Here is an 18,424-nt window from a genome sequence, read left to right as displayed (position 1 = left end):
ATTTTCCTTCTAACTCTGGCTGCTTTTGCTTTCCAGACAAACAGTTCTGCCATCATTGATCACATTTTTGCAAGTGAAGGTGTGGTAAATTCAGCCATCCCAGCCTATCACCTAAGAGACCTTATCAAGAGGTATATTGCAAATAGCAAATGTTACATGTTACTCTGTGGTACATGTATGCTGATCCAAGCAGTACTGTTCTACTTGTAATAGTTTGTCTTGCAGTCCTTGCCTAGGCTGCCTACTGTCCTGAAACTTTCCCATGGATGTGCTGGCAGTGCAGCTCCAGGAGTGTCTGACTCCTGGTATTCTAACTACTGTGTGAGCAGGGCTGCACAGAGTGGGTGTAGAGAACATTAGTGGCCTGCCTATGCTAACACTCTCATTGTTGCCGTCCGATGGGGAACTTGTATAAAAATATTAATGGTGATGAGGCATTGGCAGCATCTCTTTAAGCCAGTAGATGTAATGTGTTTGGAAAAATGCCTTCCCTGTGATGTCAATAAGCTCCAAATAGGAGGATCTGCAGTTCCTAAGTTAGTAGAGGAGAGGGCTCAGTGCCGCTGCTGCTGCTCAGATCTTTCCCAAATAACAGCAAAGTAAATCAATAACTCTAGCTGCAAAGAAACTGACTTGACTGCCTGGTGGGCTGCAGTGGCTCTCCAGTCACGTCACTTCCCTGCTGCTAGTGGGGGAAGCTCTGAGCAGCAGCTGAGTCAGAGCTCCCATGGGGAAGAGGACCTAAAAACGGAGGCTGGGAGAGGGGATAGAAGTTTGTCCCTGAGCATCCAGTGTTGTGATCCCCAATGATCACAGCTTTCCCCAGAAGGTTCTAGGTCACCGTGGCACGGTCACCTGCCATCCCATAAATGGGAATATGCAGAGGCTTTTCAGAGAACAGCCATCTTGCTGTGAAAGGGTAGACTGGAGCAATCATAAAGCAGTATCTGTAAGCCCTTTAAGGTGTTTGTAACACCTAAATTCTCAGAGACTATGGACAAAAGAGTGCCCAGAAATCCCACATGTGAGAGTGCTGTAAGGGGGCAGATGTGCTGCGGGGTTTGTACGTAAGGTTCCCGACTCACTTGAAATGCAGATCTCATCACTGCCTTTGCTGTGGGGATGCTGTGTGCAAAAACATAACATCTCCCTTTGTCTTCTAGCATGCTTCATGATGACCAAGCGAAAAGAGTCACTGCTGCAAAGGCCCTGTGCAGCCCCTTCTTCAGCATTCCCTTTGGTAAGTGGTGTAGTTCCATCCTCCTCAGGCTTCTAACATTGAGGGCAAGGAGCCCTTGTGTCCAGCTGGAATTGTTTTGCCCCTCAGGCTTTCTTCACGTATTGTCCCTGAGTTGGTCTTTTGTGCCTGATGGTGGCCACCGGTCCTCTGCAGCACAGCTGCTACAAGCTTTGCCCATGCTTCCGCCTGTGGCCTGTCTCCCTAGCTGGAGGCCACAAAGTGGTGGTCTTTCTGTAGAAGGGCAGGCAGGCGCGTCTCACAGTTTCTGCTTAACTTAGACAAAACCAGCATTTACTGACCATCTTAGGGAACAAAGAAGAAGGGTAACCAGTAATATGTCCCTGTTATGGATACTATAAAAAACCCTTTCGGGTAGCCTTGAGCTCTAGATGCCAGGGTAGGCAAATAGGTTACCTTGTACCCCACTTAGGCCTGGTCTACACTAGTAAATTAGGCCGGTATAACTACATCGCTCGGGTGTGAAAAATCCACAGCTTCTGAGCAATGCCGTTAAACTAAACTAACCCCTGGTACAGTCGTTGATGGGAGAATTCTCCCACTCTCTTGTAGAGGCGGATTACCTACATCAGTGGGAGAAGTCCTTCCATCGGGGCATAGGTAATGTCTTTACTATACTACAGTGGCGCGGTTGCAGCATTTTAAGTGTAGACAAGGCCTGAGTATGAATCTCGGGGCTTTTGAAACACCATGGGGGGAGGGAGAAGCTGTCGGACAGTGGCTTCTGTTAGTGCATCATCAAATTAAGTTTGTTGGCAGCTGAGCAATGTCAGTAAACTGCCCACTGAAGGCAGCAGTGTGGTCCAGTGGATCAGGCATGAGTGGGAGTCAAGTCCTCCTGGGGACTACATAGCAAATCCCACTGCATGCTAGTGTTGGGGTCACTGCTTTGCTCAGTCGGTACTGCCCTCTTGGATCCAACAGTGAGATTTCCTCTTCAGTTGAAATGGAGAGGCCATCTGCGCCAAATCGCATGCTGGGTCACAAGCTTCCAGCTGGAGAGAAGCCTCTTTGGAGTCTTGACCATCCCTATGTTGTGTCCAATTACCCTGCCTCAACCCTCCCCCACCCCCGGGAATGTCTGTCATTCCCCGCAGGAGCTGCACACATGGCTTTGCATTCTTCTGCTTTAGCTCTTTAGGCAGCACAGCTGTACCCCTTATTCATTAGTGCCAGGGTAAATTATTAGCAGGTGTGGAGACTCTCACCTCTGGGCTGGCAAGTGGCTTCTGCTGAGTCTCTGCAGCTTTCCCTGAGCTGTATGATGTGTGAGGTGGAGAGGCTTACAGAAAAGGAAGCTTCTCAAAGCTCAGAGTGGACCTGGAACATAAGAACTGCCATACTGGGTCAGACCAAAGGTCCATCCGACAGTGGCCAGTGCCAGGTGCCCCAGAGCAAATGAACAGAGGAGGTAATCATTGAGTGATCCAACCCCTGTCACCCATTCCCAGCTTCAGAGGCTAGGGACACCATCCCTGACCATCCTGGCTAATAGCCATTGACGGACCTGTCCTCCATGAATTTATCTTGTTCCTTTTTGAACCCTGTTATAGTCTTGGCCTTCACAACATCCTCTGACAGAGTTCCACAGGTTGACTCTGCATTGTGTGAAAAAATACTTCCTTTTGTTTGTTTTAAACCTTCTGCCTATTGATTTCATTTGGTGACTTCCTAGTTCTTGTGTTATTTACTCCTCGTAACACTTCCTTATTTACTTTCTCCACCTCAGTCATGATTTTATAGACCTCTAGCATATCCTCCCTTAGTCATCTCTCTTCCAAGCAGAAAAGTCCCAGTCTTATTAATCTGTCCTCATTTGGCGGTCATTCCATACCCCTGATAATTTTTGTTGCCCTTTTTTTCCCAATTCCAATACCTCTTTTTATGCGGCATGCAATATTCAAGATGTGGATGTAGCATAGATTTATATTGAGGCAGTATATTTTTATTTTATGATATTCTTATTATCTATCCCTTTCCTAATGATTCCCAACATTCTGTTTTCTTTTTTTGACTACCACTGCACATTGAGTGGATATTTTCAGAGAACTATCCACAATGACTCCAAGATCTTTCTTGAATGGTAACAGCTAATTTAGACCCCATCATTTTATACATATAGTTGGGATTATGTTCTCCAATGTGCATTACTTTGTGTTTATCAGCATTGAATTTCATCTGCTATTCTATTGCCCAGTCACCCAGTTTTGAGAGATCCTTTTGTAGCTCTTCGCAGTCTGGCTGGGACTTAACTATCTTGAGTAGTTTTGTATCATCTGCAAATTTTGCCATCTCACTGTTTACCCCTTTTTCCAGATCATTTATGAATATGTACAGATCCCTGGGGGGCCCCCTATTTACCTCTCTCCATTCTGAAAACTGACCATTTATTCCTACCTTTTAACCAGCTACCAGTCCATAAGAGGACCTTCCCTGTTATTCCCTGACAGCTTATCTTGCTTAAGAGCCTTTGGTGAGGGACCTTGTCAAAGGCTTTCTGAAAATCTAAATACACTATATCCACTGGATCCTCCTTGTCCACATGTTTATTGACCCCCCTCAAAGAATTCTTGTAGACCTTGGTAGAACACCTTGGTTTGTGAGGGCTCAGGCCGGTAGCTTCATTCGAGCTGGCAGCCTTGGGCTGAGGACAGCTGCTCTGGGCAGGCTCGGTGCCTGGCTGGTTGGGGAGCATGTTCACACTTTCCCTGTTTTATGGGGGATTTGGGCTGCATTTGAAGTAGTATCTCCCCAGCTGGCTGGGAGTTCTCTGCCTAGCAGACTCCTTGAGCCAGGACTCCTCCCACTTTTAGAGAGTACAACTTCTGCATCTCAGGGTCATTTTTGGCCCTTTCCTGCTGAAAGACAGCGGCAGGCTCTAGATGGCTCTTCTGTCCACCTGCCCCGGAGGGCATTAAGGTCAGACTGCGCAACAGCTCTTGAGCCCAGAAGAAAGAAGGCATGTGTATGTGAAGGTTTGGGCCTTTGGGAAGGCAAGGAGCTTTGATGCATTGACATTAGGGCATTGTGGTTAAAGCACTGGACTGCGACCCAGAAGATCCAGGTACTGTTTGTGGCTGGCCGAAGGTTTCCTATGTCACCCTGGGCAAGTTTCATAATTTCTGTGACCAGTTCTCCATATGTAAAATGGGGCTCATACTTCAGAAGGATATAGCTATAACTGCTTGCAACACTTCAGCTCTAGGGCTGTGTAAGACCTAGTGTAGGCTTGTAGCATTTTAAGGCAATTAGGACCCTCTGGGCTGCCCACCTGATAACACACGCCATATGGTTGTGCTAGAGTAGATCTTTTAGAAGGCCATCACTTAGTCATGCTCTAAAGACTCCAAGGGCAGGAGACCCCAGCCCAGCCTGTGTAAGTTGTTCCAGTGGCTCAGCACCCGAGGTGTTTCAAAACACTTATCATATTTTCAGTTTGAAATTTAGTGATTTCCATTTCCAGCTGGAGAATCTTGTTCTGCCTTTTTGTCAGGGCCAGCTCTAGGCACCAGCGAAACAAGCAAGTGCTTGGGGCTGCACATTTCTAGGGGCAGCATTCTGGCGCCGGCCATCATAGGAGCCGACTCCGGGGCATGGGGAAAAAGTGCCCTCGCCACCCCAGCTCGCCTCCACCTGTTCCCCCGAGCGCGCCGCCGCCACTGCTCTTCTCCCCCCTCCCTCCCAGGCTTGTGCGCGAAACAGCTGTTTTGCACAGCAAGTCTGGGAGGGAGAAGAAGCCAAGCGGCGGGTGGTGGAGTGGAGGTGAGCTGGAGTGGGGAACGGTTCTTCTACCCCCCCGTTACTTCCTGCACCCCACAACCCTAGCTCACCTCCGCTTCGCTTGCTCCCCTGAACACGCCGCTGCACCGCTTCTCCCCGTTTCCTCCCAGGCTTGCTGCACGCTAAACAGCTGTTTCATGCAGCTAGGCTGGGAGGGAGGGAGGCGAAGCTGAGCGGCGGCCGCTGGGGGAGGGGGCACTGGTGGAGCGGAGGTGAGCTGGAGCGGGGAGTGGTTCTCTATCCCCCGTTACTTCCTGCGCCCCCCCCGCTCCGCATGCTCCCCTGAATGCGCTGCTGCTCCGCTTCTCCGCTCTCCATTGCCTGAGAGGGAGTGGGGAGAAGCGGAGCGGCGGCACACCAGGGGGAGCAGGCGGAGTGGAGGTGAGCTAGGGTGGGAGGTCATGGAGGCCCCCAGGAAGCAATGGGGAGGGAAATGCTGCATGCCCGGGGGAGGAGGCGGGGCTGTGGATTTGGGGAAGGGGTTCAGAAGGGGTGGAATTGGGGAGGGGTCAGGGGGCATGAAAAAAGGGTGGGGGCGGCCAAAAATTTTTTTTGCTTGGGGCGGCAAAAATCCTAGAGCCGGCCCTGCTTTTTGTCTGATAGATTAAAGAACCTGCTGCTCTCAGGAGTCTTCTCCCTGTGCAGGGTTCATCTACGCTGCACTGAAAAACCTACAGCACTGAATCTCAGAGCCAGGTCAACTGACTCGGGCTAAAAATAGTAGTGTAGACACCTGGACTCTGAGACCCAACCATCTCATGGGATTTTGGAGCCTGGGCGCCAGCCCAAGCCTGAGTGTTTGCACTGCAGTTTTTAGCCCTGCAGCCTGAGCCCCAGGAGCCCGAGTTAGCTGACCCAGGCCAGCCGCAGCCATGCCCATGAGTCTTTTGTTGCAGGGTAGATATATCCATAGGGACTTGTAGGCCATGATCAAGTCATCTGCTGACCTTTTCTTCAGTAAACTAGACAACTGTTAGGTCAGCTTTCCAGACCTCAGATTATCTTTGTAGCACTGTTCTGAACTTCTCCATTTTGTAGCATCCTTTTTTGAGGTGTGGACACCAGAACTGGATGCAGTATTCCAGTATGGCTTGGTGCCATAGAACATGAGGTGGTCCAGGGCTTTTGCGTTGTCATTGTAGGAAAGAGACTGGCACACCTACTGAGGCCGCTTGGCAGGTTGTCATGTTGGTGCCAAGCAGCAGAGATGCTCCATCACAGCAGTGTTACTAGGCTCTAAAGTGGTGAGCCTCTGGAGAAATGCCCAGGGGCTGAGGCCTGAACTGTCTTCTGAGACATCTGGTAGCTATCGCCATTTAAAGCATCATCCTCACTTCCCCAGGTTCTGAGGTGCCCACCAGCTGAGGCTTTTCTAGCCAGAGCAGCAGTACAATGTCCTTTGAAGTGCTGGACAGTGGGAGGCAGCACGGATACATCTGTGGTCATCCTGCCAGGCTGTCTCCCCCTACATACCAGCCAGGCTGAGCTACAGTAATGACTTGACAGGAGAAGTCAGCTGAGCCCCTAAGAGCCAGGCTGCTGCACCCAGATCTGTCGGATTCTGCTCTCAGATGAGAATGGAAAGCAGAGATGCAAGGCTTTCCAGCACCAGGAAACAGGCTGCAAGAAATCCACCTTCCCTGGGCCACCACCACATGGGAGCTATGTAACCTCTCCAGGGGTGTAGACCAGTGCATATCTCATTAACAAAGCAACTGAACAGCCCTGGGACCCATTTCAATCAGTGTGTAAGTGGCAGCTCTTCACCATCAAAACTCCCAGTGCCTGACTCATTGAAGTCTTGGGCACCATGTGGAGGCAGAGCCTCCTGAGAACGACAGCAGTGGGAGTCCAGGAGGGCATGGTATTGAAGACTTCCCAACAGGAAGAATTGTGGATTTCCTTTGCTTAGCGAAGCACAGACACTCACCGTCTGGAATTAGGAATTGCATTCCATGGCATTGTTCAAGGGGCTGCATATTGTGAGGTCTGCAGGGGCCCCACTTGGGATGAAGCATTGAAGATTTCAGCCTGAGAATGTCTTAGGCTTGGTGTTTGATGCCTTTGTCCTATTGATGGAGCAACAGAAGCACCCCTTCCCCATCAAGACACTGACTCAGGATAGTAGATCAATGACTTCTTCCATGTCCTGGTGCCATGCAGGGTGAAGTTTTAGGAGTATGTGTATCTGTTGCCTTGGGTCACTGACAGAACTCCAGGGGGACCAGCAACTCAACAGTCCGCTCCCAGTGATGTTTTACCCAGTGACCGCTCTGTCTTCTGGGATCACTTGTGTGGCTGGTAGGTCAGCGCTTCAGACTGTGATTCCTATATTGCAGTTCCATTATAGCTTAGTTCCTAGCTCTGCTTCTTGTGACTGTCTGGTGGTATTCAAAGCCTTCCTCCTCCTGTTTGCATGGTGTAAGGCAGTGCTGCAGAAGGAAGCATTGATTGGTGCTTTCTTAGAGAGTTAATCTAGAAGATCTCTTGAAGCTTTCGCTTTCACTTTTGACAGAGCTGGGTCAGAGCTCCCTACAGTCCAGTTCTGCTGGGAAGTTGGCTTCACTGGAGATAGACTTGTTATCTACAATCACATTGTGATTCCCTCACTCCACAAATCAATTCATTTTGCTGGAGCAACCTATGGGTAGAGCCCTACCAAATTCACAGCCATGAAATCTGGTCTTTTGTGTGCTTTTATCCAATACTATACAGATTTCATGGGGAGAGACCAGCATTTCTCAAATTGGGGGTCCTGACCCAAAAGGGAGTTGCAGGGGAGTCACAAGGTTATTTTAGGGTGTCATGGTATTGCCACCGTTACTTCTGTGCTGCCTTCAGAGCTGGGTGGCATACCATACCATGTTACCCTTATTTCTGTGCTGCTGCTGGCAGCGACTCTGCCTTCAGAGCTGGGCTCCCAGCCCCTGCAACCCCTCTCCAGCTGCTCAGCTTTGATGGCAGCACTGCCACCAGCAGCAGTGCAGAAGTAAGAGTAGCAATACTGCAACCTCACCTACAATAACCTTGCGACACCTCCACAACTCCTTTTCGGGTCAGGACTCCTACAATTACAGCACCATGAAATTTCAGATTTAAATAGCTGAAATCATGAAATTTACCATTTTAAAAACCTTATGACCATGAAATTGACCAAAATGGACCATGAATTTGGTAGGGCCCTACCCATGGGTATGGTACTATTTGCTGTGAACTGTATTGTGGGCTGGCCCCTCCTTAAGACAGGGACTGAGGTTGGAGACACTTATTAGCTAGCTCCTGAACTAGGCAACAGTGGGTCTCTGGAAAAATGCCATTTCTGTCATTCACATGTAGGAGGAGCTGCTAGTTGGCAGTTCATGGTACTGGGCTGTTCCATGCAGTCTCTGCGTCCTGTGTCCAGCAGAAAAAGATGTGCCTGTATTCCTGTTCTCCACTTCCTTGGTAACATGGGTCCTGTCCAGGAGTGAGACACTATTTAAGCAGCCCTTCAGTTCTGTATTTACCTGAGTGTTGCCTCTCAGTTAGGCTGCAGGTGTCAGTGACTGGTCCCATAGCAATGAGGGAATGATCACAGCATCAATCAGCATCTGGATACATCCAGATCAGCAGTGCCTCCTGTTAAGTCAAAGCTCTCTGAGCATGGTATTACATGCCTTGTAGCTTCCTGCCACCCATGAAGAAGTCTTCCAGGTCACAAGGGAGAATTCATGGGGTGTAGTACCACCCAACCATATCTGACTTGGGCCAGTGAGTCAGTACCTCGCATAAATGTTGAGTGTCTGGTTTGAGAGGTTCATACCAAGAAAGCAGGACAGTCAGTGAGCTATCTTAAGTGCCTGTACACAAATGTGAGAAGCCTGGGAAACAAGCAGGGAAAACTGGAAGTCCTGGTACAGTCAAGGAATTATGATGTGATTGGAATAACCGAGGCTTCGTGGGGTAACTCTCATGACTGGAGTACTATCATGGATGGATATAAACTGTTCAGGAAGGACAGACCGGGCAGAAAAGGTGAGGGAGTTGCATTGTACATGAGAGAGCAGTGTGACTGCTCAGAGCTCTGGTATGAAACTGCAGAAAAACCTGAGCGTCTCTGGATTAAGCATAGACGTGTGAGCAACAAGGGTGATATTGTGGTGGGAGTCTACTATAGACCACCAGACCAGGGGGATGAGGTGGATGAGGCTTTCTTCAGGCAACTAACAGAAGTTACTAGATCACAGGCCCTGATTCGCATGGGGGACTTTAATCACCCTGATATCTGCTGGGAGAGCAATACAGCAGTGCACAGACAATCCAGGAAGTTTTTGGAAAGTGTAGGGGACAATTTCCTGGTGCAAGTGCTGGAGGAACCAACTAGGGGCAGAGCTCTTCTAGAGCTGCTGCTCACAAACCGGGAAGAATTAGTAGGGGAAGCAAAAGTGGATGGGAACCTGGGAGGCAGTGACCAGGAGATGGTCGATGTTAGGATATAGATATTCAGGCCTATCTATAAAGGCCTATACTTTAAGAATTTAGGTGTATTCTTATCACTTAGCTAGTTATAGAGGTATAAAAGAAAGAATCAAAGATCACTGTCTGTGTAATGGCCTTCTCTTACTGTGACAGGCTAAGGCCTTCAGCTAAGATGTAGTTGGGCAGCCATAAGCTGGGAAGTGCATGGTCACATCCTCACAGTCCAAACTAGTCACATTGAAATAAGGTACTGTTGGGCTATTAGGAATACAATCCTGTCCTGATATTCCTCTCACTTCCAGAGAAAGGGAAGAGCCTAAAAGATGTAAAAGGAAACTTAGTTTGATAGCATCCTGTCTGGCAAGAACTCACTTATCAATAGACGCAGGTGGAAAACCCTTATGTCTGTATAGATGTAGTTGTGAAATCATCACTTCTGTATTGTTTTGTATGTTTATTTGCGTGGTCTCTGTCTGGTTCTATAATTGTTTCTGTCTACTGTATAATTAATTTTGTTGGGTGTAAACCAGTGAAGGTGGTGGAATATAATTGGTTAAATAACCATGTTACAATATGTTAGTATTAGTTAAATTTTCAGTAAAATAATTGGTTAAGAAATAGCTATGCAGAACTCAGATTTTACTATGTAGTCTGCAGTCAATCAACAAGCGGGGGGGGAAATGGGAACAGGGACTAGGGATGGGGGAATTGGGATCATGTTTTGCTAAAGGGTGAATGGGAACAGGAACAGGGACACAGGCAAAGCTCTGTGGTGTCAGAGCTGGGAAGAGGGACACTAAGGAACGAAACTGGAATCATGCTTGCTGGAAGTTCACCCCAATAAACATTGAATTGTTTGCGCCTTTGGACTTCAGGTATTGTTGCTCTGTTCATGCGAAGAGGACCAGGGAAGTGAGAGGGTGAAGGAATAAGCCCCCGAACAGCTTGGTGCCGTGCAAATAAACATACAGAACAATACAGAAGTGAGGATTTCACAACTACATCTATACAGACATAAGGGTTTTCCACCTGCGTCTATTAATAAGTGAGTTCTTGCCAGACAGGATGCTATCAAACTAAGTTTCCTTGTACATCTTTTAAGCTCTTCCCTTTCTCTGGAAGTGAGAGGAATATCAGGACAGGATTGTATTCCTAATAGCCCAATAGCACCTTATTTCAATGTGATTAGTTTGGAATGTGAGGATGTGACCATGCACTTTCCAGTTTATGGCTGCCTAACTACATCTTAGCTGAAGGCCTTAGCCTGTCACAGTAAGAGAAGGCCATTACACAGACAGTGATCTTTGATTCTTTCTTTTATACCTCTATAACTAGCTAAGTGATAAGAATACACCTAAATTCTTAAAGTTTAGGCCTTTACAGACAGGCTTGAATATCTATAGCCTAACAGTTGAATTCAGGATCCTGACACAAGGAAGAAAGGAGAGCAGCAGAATATGGACCCTGGACATCAGAAACGCAGACTTTCACTCCCTCAGGGAACTGATGGGCAGGATCTCCTGGAAGAATAACATGAGGGACAAAGGAGTCCAGGAGAGCTGGCTATATTTTAAAGAAGCCTTATTGAGATGTGTAGAAAGAATAGTAAATATGGCAGGCGACCAGCTTGGCTTAACAGTGAAATCCTTGCTGATCTTTAACACAGAAAAGAAGCTTACAAGAAGTGGAAGATTGGACAAATGACCAGGGAGGAGTATAAAAACATTGCTCAGGCATGCAGGAATGAAATCAGGAAGGCCAAATCACACTTGGAATTGCAGCTAGCAAGGGATGTTAAGAGTAACAAGAAGGGTTTCTTCAGGTAGGTTAGCAACAAGGTGGTGGTCTAGGAAAGTCTGGGCCCCTTACTGAATGGGGGAGGAAAGCTAGTGACAGAGGTTGTGGAAAAAGCTAATGTATTCAATGCTTTCTTTTTGCCTCTGTCTTCACAAACAAGGTCATCTCCCAGACTGCTGCACTGGGCAGCACAGTATGGGGAGGAGGTGACCAGCCCTCTGTGGAGAAAGAAGTGGTTCAGGACTATTTAGAAAAGCTGGATAAGCACAAATCCATAAAGCCAGATGCTCTGCATCCGAGGGTGCTAAAGGAGTTAGCGGATGTGACTGCAGAGCCATTGGCCATTATCTTTGAAAACTCATGGCGATCGGAGGAGGTCCTGGATGACTGGAAAAAGGCTAATGTAGTGCCCATCTTTTATAAAAGGGAAGGATGAGGATCCGGGGAGCTATGGGCCAGTCAGCCTCAGCTCAGTCCCTGGAAAAATCAAGGAGCAGGTCCTCAAGGAATCAATTTTGAAGCACTGAGAGGAAAGTGATCAGGAACAGTCAGCGTGGATTCAACAAGGGCAAGTAATGCCTGACTAACCTAATTGCCTTCTATGATGAGATAACTGGCTCTGTGGATGAGGGGAAAGCAGTGGACATATTTATTCTTTGACTTTAGCAAAGCTTTTGATATGGTCTCCTACATTATTGTTCCAGCTAGTTAAAGAAGTATGGGCAGGATGAATGGACTATAAGGTGGATAGAAAGCTGGCTAGGTTGTCAGGCTCAACGGGTAGTGGTCAATGGCTCCATATCTAGTTGGCAGCCGGTATCACACTACAAGAAGGATGTGGAAAAATTGGAAAGGGTCCAGTGAAGGGCAACAAAAATGGTTAGAGGGCTGGAGCACGTGATTTATGAGGAGAGGCTGAGGGAACTGGGATTATTTAATCTGCAGAAGAGAAGAATGAGGGGGGATTTGATAGCTGCTTTCAGCTACCTGAAAGGAGATTCCAAAGCGGATGGATCTAGACTCTTCTCAATGGGACCAGGTGACAGAACAAGGAGTAATGTTCTCGAGTAGCAGTGGGGGAGGTGTAGGTTGACTGTTAGGAAAAACTTTTTCACTAGGAGGGTGATGAAGCACTGGAATGGGTTACCTAGGAAGGCAGTGGAATCCCCTTCCTTAGAGGTTTTTAAGGTCAGGCTTGACAAAGCCCTGGCTTGGATGATTTATTTGGGGATTGGTCCTGCTTTGAGCAGAGGGTTGGACTAGATGACCTCTTGAGTTCCCATCCAACCCTGATATTTTATGATAGTCCAGTCTCAGAAAACTCAGGGTTTATCTACAGGAATATTTCGTTTACGGCAAGCTGGTGTGTGACTCTACCCCATACTAGCCTGCCGCAGAGTAACTGTCCGTGTTGACCCTGCTGAATCACATACAGTTTATTAGTGCACTTTGATCTAGTCCACTTGAAAATGGAACTCAGTCAAATCACGACAACAAACTGTTCATGGGAATCAGCAGAGTCCACATGGACACTTAGTCCATGGCAGACTAGTGTGAGGGTAGATTCACACTCCAGCTTGCTGTGAACTAAATTTTCATGTAGACAAGCCCTCGGACCAGTGGTTTATACTAGAGCTCTTCACCTCTACTATATTGGACTGACACTTAAGTGTTCATTACTAAATTGATCATCTTCCTTTGGAAGCAGCCATTGCCTGTTAACTCTTTGTTCCTTCCGCTTACACTCTGGACTGTAGCACCTCCTGACACAGGTCTAGTGAGGTGGTGGTGGTCTCGAGTCATTCTAGGACAGATAGCTGCTTAGCTGGTTAACGTTCTCCTAACGTTCTCCATCCTAAAGAGGCTGCCCCCTCCCACTTTAATTGGGAAGGCCCTATGGGTGTATCTTACATGGAATAAAGCCTTCAAAGGAGCTCATTTCCAAAACTCTCCTGGACCCAAACTAGCTGGGCAGAGTTAGAGCTGAGTGAAAGCTCCAGGGGCTGCCTCTTTGCTTTCCCGGCTACTGTAACCTACAGATAAGGGCCTTGAGGGAAGGTGGGCCAGACTGCCATGGTCTCAATCTACGATCTGTCTCATAGTCTGTTAGGGAACTTACCCCACCTCATACCTTTGAAGGCATGGGCATTTCTTGTTGCTTTAGGGTTTGTTAGAGGGCTTGGTTCTCTTTTGACGACGAACCATTCATTAGGATCTTGCTAGTCTGTGCTGGCCTGCTGGCCTCGCTGGTCACGCTGCAGCAAGAGTGCACATGGCAGGATTTCCAGTCATCCCTTGGGCTTCTTGTTCTCCAAGAGTGGCAATTTGCCTTTAAAGAAGGGAAGCTTACTTTGTAACTCTGCTCTGTGAAGAGCTCACACAGGGTTCTCACTCACCCTTCCTTCCACCTCCCCAGAATACAGGGCCCTACACTAAGGCAAATTGTTGCATTTTAAAAAAACAGCACTTTTCTTTTGCCCTTGGTACCGTGAACTGTTCAGTTCTTATGGTGCAGTCATTCACAGCTGGTCAAGGGAAGTGTGTAGTCCCTCTCATGTTTGAACGCGGTACCCACGAATGTGGATCCTGCAGTGATGGTACGTACAAAGAAGTAGAATTGCAAGATGAGTAACTCTCCGTTCATTGACAGGATAGAAGGGCTTTATATCCTGCTGTATAAGTAACACCTGATCCGGCTACCTTGGCCATGGAACCTTTGTCATTGTCTGAATCCAAGCTGAATAGCAATAATTTCAGACTTGATTCACACTGCTGCTGTGCCTTTAAAAGCACTTTCCGCCACTGTCTCTGGGCAAACTAACCTTCTGGCCTTTGGGTCTCACAGGTTGCACTCAAAGCCTTCCTGGAAGGGAGGTTGGTCAATCTGCAGATTGAGGCCAGCTGCACACAGCATAGCTACAGGGTGTAATGCATGTATGTGGTGAGAGGAAACAGAACTGTACCTCCAAAAGTGTAAATACTGATACAGCCTTTCTCCCCTCCCCCTGTTTTCCCATTTAATGCCTTTCCTTCCATGGAACTGGGTGGTGGCAAAGCAGCTCCCCATATTGAAGATCTGGTGATGCTTCCAACTCCAGTGCTAAGGCTGCTCAATGTCTTGAGTGATGCTTCTCTTCAGAGTGAAGAAGAATATGAAGGTTGGTATCTGTATTACAAACTGCAGTGCAGTAATATCGTCGTAGAAATCCACATCCCAGAATGCTGTCGGGATCAGAGTGGGGTGAGAGTTTAGAGGCATAAGGAAAAGGGAGTGAAGAAACTCAGCTGGGATTTGAAACAAGTGCACAGGTACAGGAAGGCTGTTCCAGACGGCAGGAGTTGCAGAGAATGCTCTGAGAAGAGACTGGGCCTAGCTGATAAGAGAGGGTGACCCGGAGATTGGAATAATTTCATGGATGGCTAGAAGGGCTGCTTGAGCAGATAACGAATGGCTCAAAGCAGCGCCAGGTGCGTGCATGTGCAGAACAGGGTGGGAGGGAGGGAAGAATGCTGAAATGTGTTGAGTGATGTCATTCAGACATCAGCAGAGATTTAAAATAATCTATCTGCATTGTTGTACGTTAGCAACGTTGTGTACAAAGTGCAGATGCTCAGCGAAAGCTAGGCGAGCCCCCTGGGCGGGGGCAGGTAGGCTATGGGATGAGTGCTCTTCACAAAGACCCTGGCTTGTAGTAGCAGGGTTTCCTCCCTGCTTTAAGTGACATTATAACCCAGTATAGAGCATTCCAGCTTCTAATGTGCAAAACAATCAGTGAGTGCACATACCAGGGAACAGGACTGGCCCCACTCCTGTGAGCAAGCAGTGCAGCCACATGTGTCTAGTCCGTGACACTAGTGCCACAAGTGTTTCCCCTCTGGGGACCCAGGCTCTCACCCTTGCCCTAGACGGGGCTTGTTCCCACTGTGGTGTAGCAGAGATTTGGTGACTGAAGGACACAATGCGCTGCCAGACTCTGTGTCATCTATCTGGAACTGAGACCCCTTTAAATAAACAAGATTTTTCTACTGATGCTTCTGGGACAAGCAGAATCAGTGGGTGCCCCACTGAGTGCAGTCATTTTTGGGGCTTGGAATTCTCCTGGTACAAAAGCCCCCTTGCCATGTATTGGGAACAGAGAGCAGTGCCCCTCCCCAGCCTCCATACTCTCCTGGGTCTGACACCAGGTCACTGCTGCCTTCCAGCAGCAGCCTTGTCTAAATGCACCTGTACTGCTCCTGTGGCAATCATCCAGTCCCCTCCCTCTCCTAATGGGCAGGCGGGGGGACAGTCAGCACCAGGGAGGCAGACAGCAGCAGGGCTGTTACCACCTCCCAAGTAGCAGGGCTATGGAGCAGAAAAGTCATCGAGACACCCCAGCGGCTAGGGAAAAATAACAGTTCCCCACCCCCACACCAAGGCATGTGGCAGCATCTTCCCTTCAGTGCTTGACTCTTGGTGGAGAAGGTGAAGTTAAAGGGTTTTAAGAAGAACTCTCCTGGGCACCATGACAGGATTGCTGCCTATTATTCATGCAAGAGCGCGGGGTGCCTCAGGACCACCATGTGCTTCAGTGTGCCCAAGGGGGTAGCAGGAGGGAGCTGGAGCTGGACTCTAGGCTCCTCATAGCACCCCAGAGATCCTGTGTTCCCTATGGCCTCCCTCCCACCACAGTGCAGAGTTCAGGGAGAACACGCTAGCTGAGCAGATTCCCTGACTCCCCAGATGGCCTCCCTGTTTGCCACCTGCTTCCCTAAGTTCTCCCCCAGGACTCTTGTTTTTGGTTCCAGTCTTGCCTCTTTAAAATCTGAAGGAACTCCTGTGAGCCACATTGAGCACCTGGCTCCTCCTGGGCCTAGCGAGACCTGCAGAATATCCTATAGATCAGGGGGAGGTGGAGTAGGTATGAAGATATGAAGGGTGGGGAGAGCTGGGTGGCTGCTGTCTGGAATTCCCTCCTGTAGGCTTAGCGCTTCCTTCCAGTATGTGTCGTTGCGGAGCAATGGCAGCCTCTCTGTAGGCTAACCCTGATGTTGCCCCTTTCTCAAAACCTGCAGCAGAAGTTCTGCCAAACCAGGGGACAGCAGAGAATTTTTTCACCAAACTGGAGGATATTTGGGCAAGTCGTTTTTATTGAGATGGCATTTCAGTCCATCATGAGAACTCTCCAGTGCTGGCTTAGCCACGGCCTTGCTTGGGCAAGTCACTTCAGTATCTGCCCAGTCCCTGGCACGCCTTCCCTCTCCCGCCCAGGATTCTCTCAGTCTTAGCTGGGTCGCCACCAAGCCAGCTCTATCCAGATTCCAGCTCACTCAGACGTTGGGACATCTCTGGTGTACGCCGACAAAGAAGGAAAATTAAGTGTACAATGAGAAGTGACTGATCCAGACTCAGTCGGGACTGCTCACATTCTGCACAGTTGGATTGCCCTAGTGTGCTTTATAACTGGTAATAGTTTGCCAAGCACAGGCCACATGGCTTTCTCTTCCCTCAGATGTGCTGGAAGACATAAGAGAGGAGTGTCAGAAATACGGCCCGGTGGTTTCCATGCTTGTTCCAAAGGAGAATCCTGGCAAAGGCCAAGTAAGTGTGGAGGGGAAGAGGCTTGATATTTATACTACCAGCCTCACTGTCTAGCATTAATACTGCTGGATGAGGGCAGTGCTGTACAACTAGAAGTACCCTGGTTCTGTTATGCAGCAGCATGAATTTGGCAAGGTGGCTTAGTGTTTTCTAACCTAAGAGATGCCAGACTAGTTTTAGGGGAGAGTTTGGGGCACAAAGCGGAGGATGAGGAAAGCGGGATATGAGAGTGTGTGTCAAGATGTTCAGCGCCAACTTGCTAAATGTCTAGTACAGAGAAATGAGGAATGGTAGGTAGAATCCTAAGTGTCCCTCCCTACAGACTCAGGGGCTGTGAGACCCCCCTCCCCTCTGTTCTAGTACCACGGAGTCTGCTGAGGGCACTCTGGAGCTACAGGCAAGGAAAGCAGTTTGTTGGGGATAATTCCTCACTAAGGAGGGGAGGAATAAAGCCAAACTTACCCAGTCAGTGGGTGATGGATGAAATCCCTGGGGTCTGTGACTCAGTGGCAGTGATGCCCTTGTCTCTGTCTTTCCAGGTCTTCGTTGAATATGCAAATGCTGGTGATTCCAAAGCTGCCCAGAAATTGCTCACTGGAAGGATGTTTGATGGCAAGTTTGTTGTGGCTACGTTTTACCCCCTGAGTGCCTATAAGAGAGGGTATCTGTACCAAACATTGCTCTAGCAGCAGCTGCCATCAGGAGAGTCGGCAGCGCTTCTTCCTCATTTCAGTGTGTTCTGCAGTTGAATGTACAAAGAGCTTCCTAGCCCTGCTTTTGAGTAGCTTTGAAAGGAGATCTGCACAGGACAGAACTGGGCTTTTGCCCTCTAGTGCTGCTTTGTCCTGTACAAAGGACGCCCAGGCGGCTTTAAAATGATCTGTGTTCTGCTTGTTTGGTTACATTAGAGATGTGGCTTTTGCCTACCCTGGAAGGCTCTCCAGTGACTGGAGTAAGTAGTGACATTGCCATTACAGGAGACTCAATATCTAATCTGGTTCAGACTGTTAAAAATGTCACTTGTGTCTTGACACTAATGATCGACTAGTGTTTTTGGAAAGGATCTCTCTGTTAAATATTCATCGCGGAGTGAGAAACCCCCCCCTCCATACACATGCTCTGAGACACCCAGGAGCCCTCCAGCAAGAACAGGAAAGACTACACTTTTTTTTTCCTGTTATCTAAGGTAGAAAGACATCTCTGGGGTGGGTGGAGGAGACTTCAGGTCTTTACACCCCATAAAGTAGTGGCCATCTGGCCTGTGAAGTTATGCTATCACTGACAGCTGGCCCAGGGAGACCAGTAAAATTTCCTCCACTCTAGTGTCAGCTGTTATCTTGTTGGGAAACTGATTGTCAGTGTCAGTGAAGGCAAACTGCTGTCTGAGTGCAGGGCACCTGCAGCAACGTGAGTTCACTTGTATGGACAGGCTGGGCGAATGTGGAATCCATTAAGCATCTTCAGGGAAAGGACTAGTGTTAGTCCTGGCTCCTGTAACACCATGTAATCTAGAGGTTACACATTGCCTGTAGTATGGACATCCATTGCTC

The 18,424-nt window shown here is 48.4% G+C and overlaps 1 protein-coding gene across 1 annotated transcript in view; it reads left to right on the top strand.

The window, feature by feature from the left end:
- The window catches only part of UHMK1 (U2AF homology motif kinase 1), a 28,985-nt gene extending 10,789 nt beyond the window's left edge, over positions 1 to 18,196 (top strand). Inside the window, exons 4-8 of the mRNA XM_030572639.1 lie at positions 37 to 131; positions 1,164 to 1,240; positions 14,353 to 14,451; positions 16,786 to 16,874; positions 17,414 to 18,196. Coding sequence (XP_030428499.1) covers positions 37 to 131; positions 1,164 to 1,240; positions 14,353 to 14,451; positions 16,786 to 16,874; positions 17,414 to 17,560 — 507 coding nt within the window. The 3' untranslated portion in view covers positions 17,561 to 18,196. The remainder of the gene's footprint in view (positions 1 to 36; positions 132 to 1,163; positions 1,241 to 14,352; positions 14,452 to 16,785; positions 16,875 to 17,413) is intronic.
- The last annotated feature ends 228 nt before the right edge of the window (positions 18,197 to 18,424 follow it).

Source organism: Gopherus evgoodei, chromosome 8, assembly GCF_007399415.2.
Source record: "Gopherus evgoodei ecotype Sinaloan lineage chromosome 8, rGopEvg1_v1.p, whole genome shotgun sequence".
Classification (NCBI taxonomy): domain Eukaryota; kingdom Metazoa; phylum Chordata; order Testudines; family Testudinidae; genus Gopherus; species Gopherus evgoodei.
The sequence above is the reverse complement of the archived record's forward strand: the minus strand, read 5'-3'. Positions and strand labels throughout refer to the sequence as shown.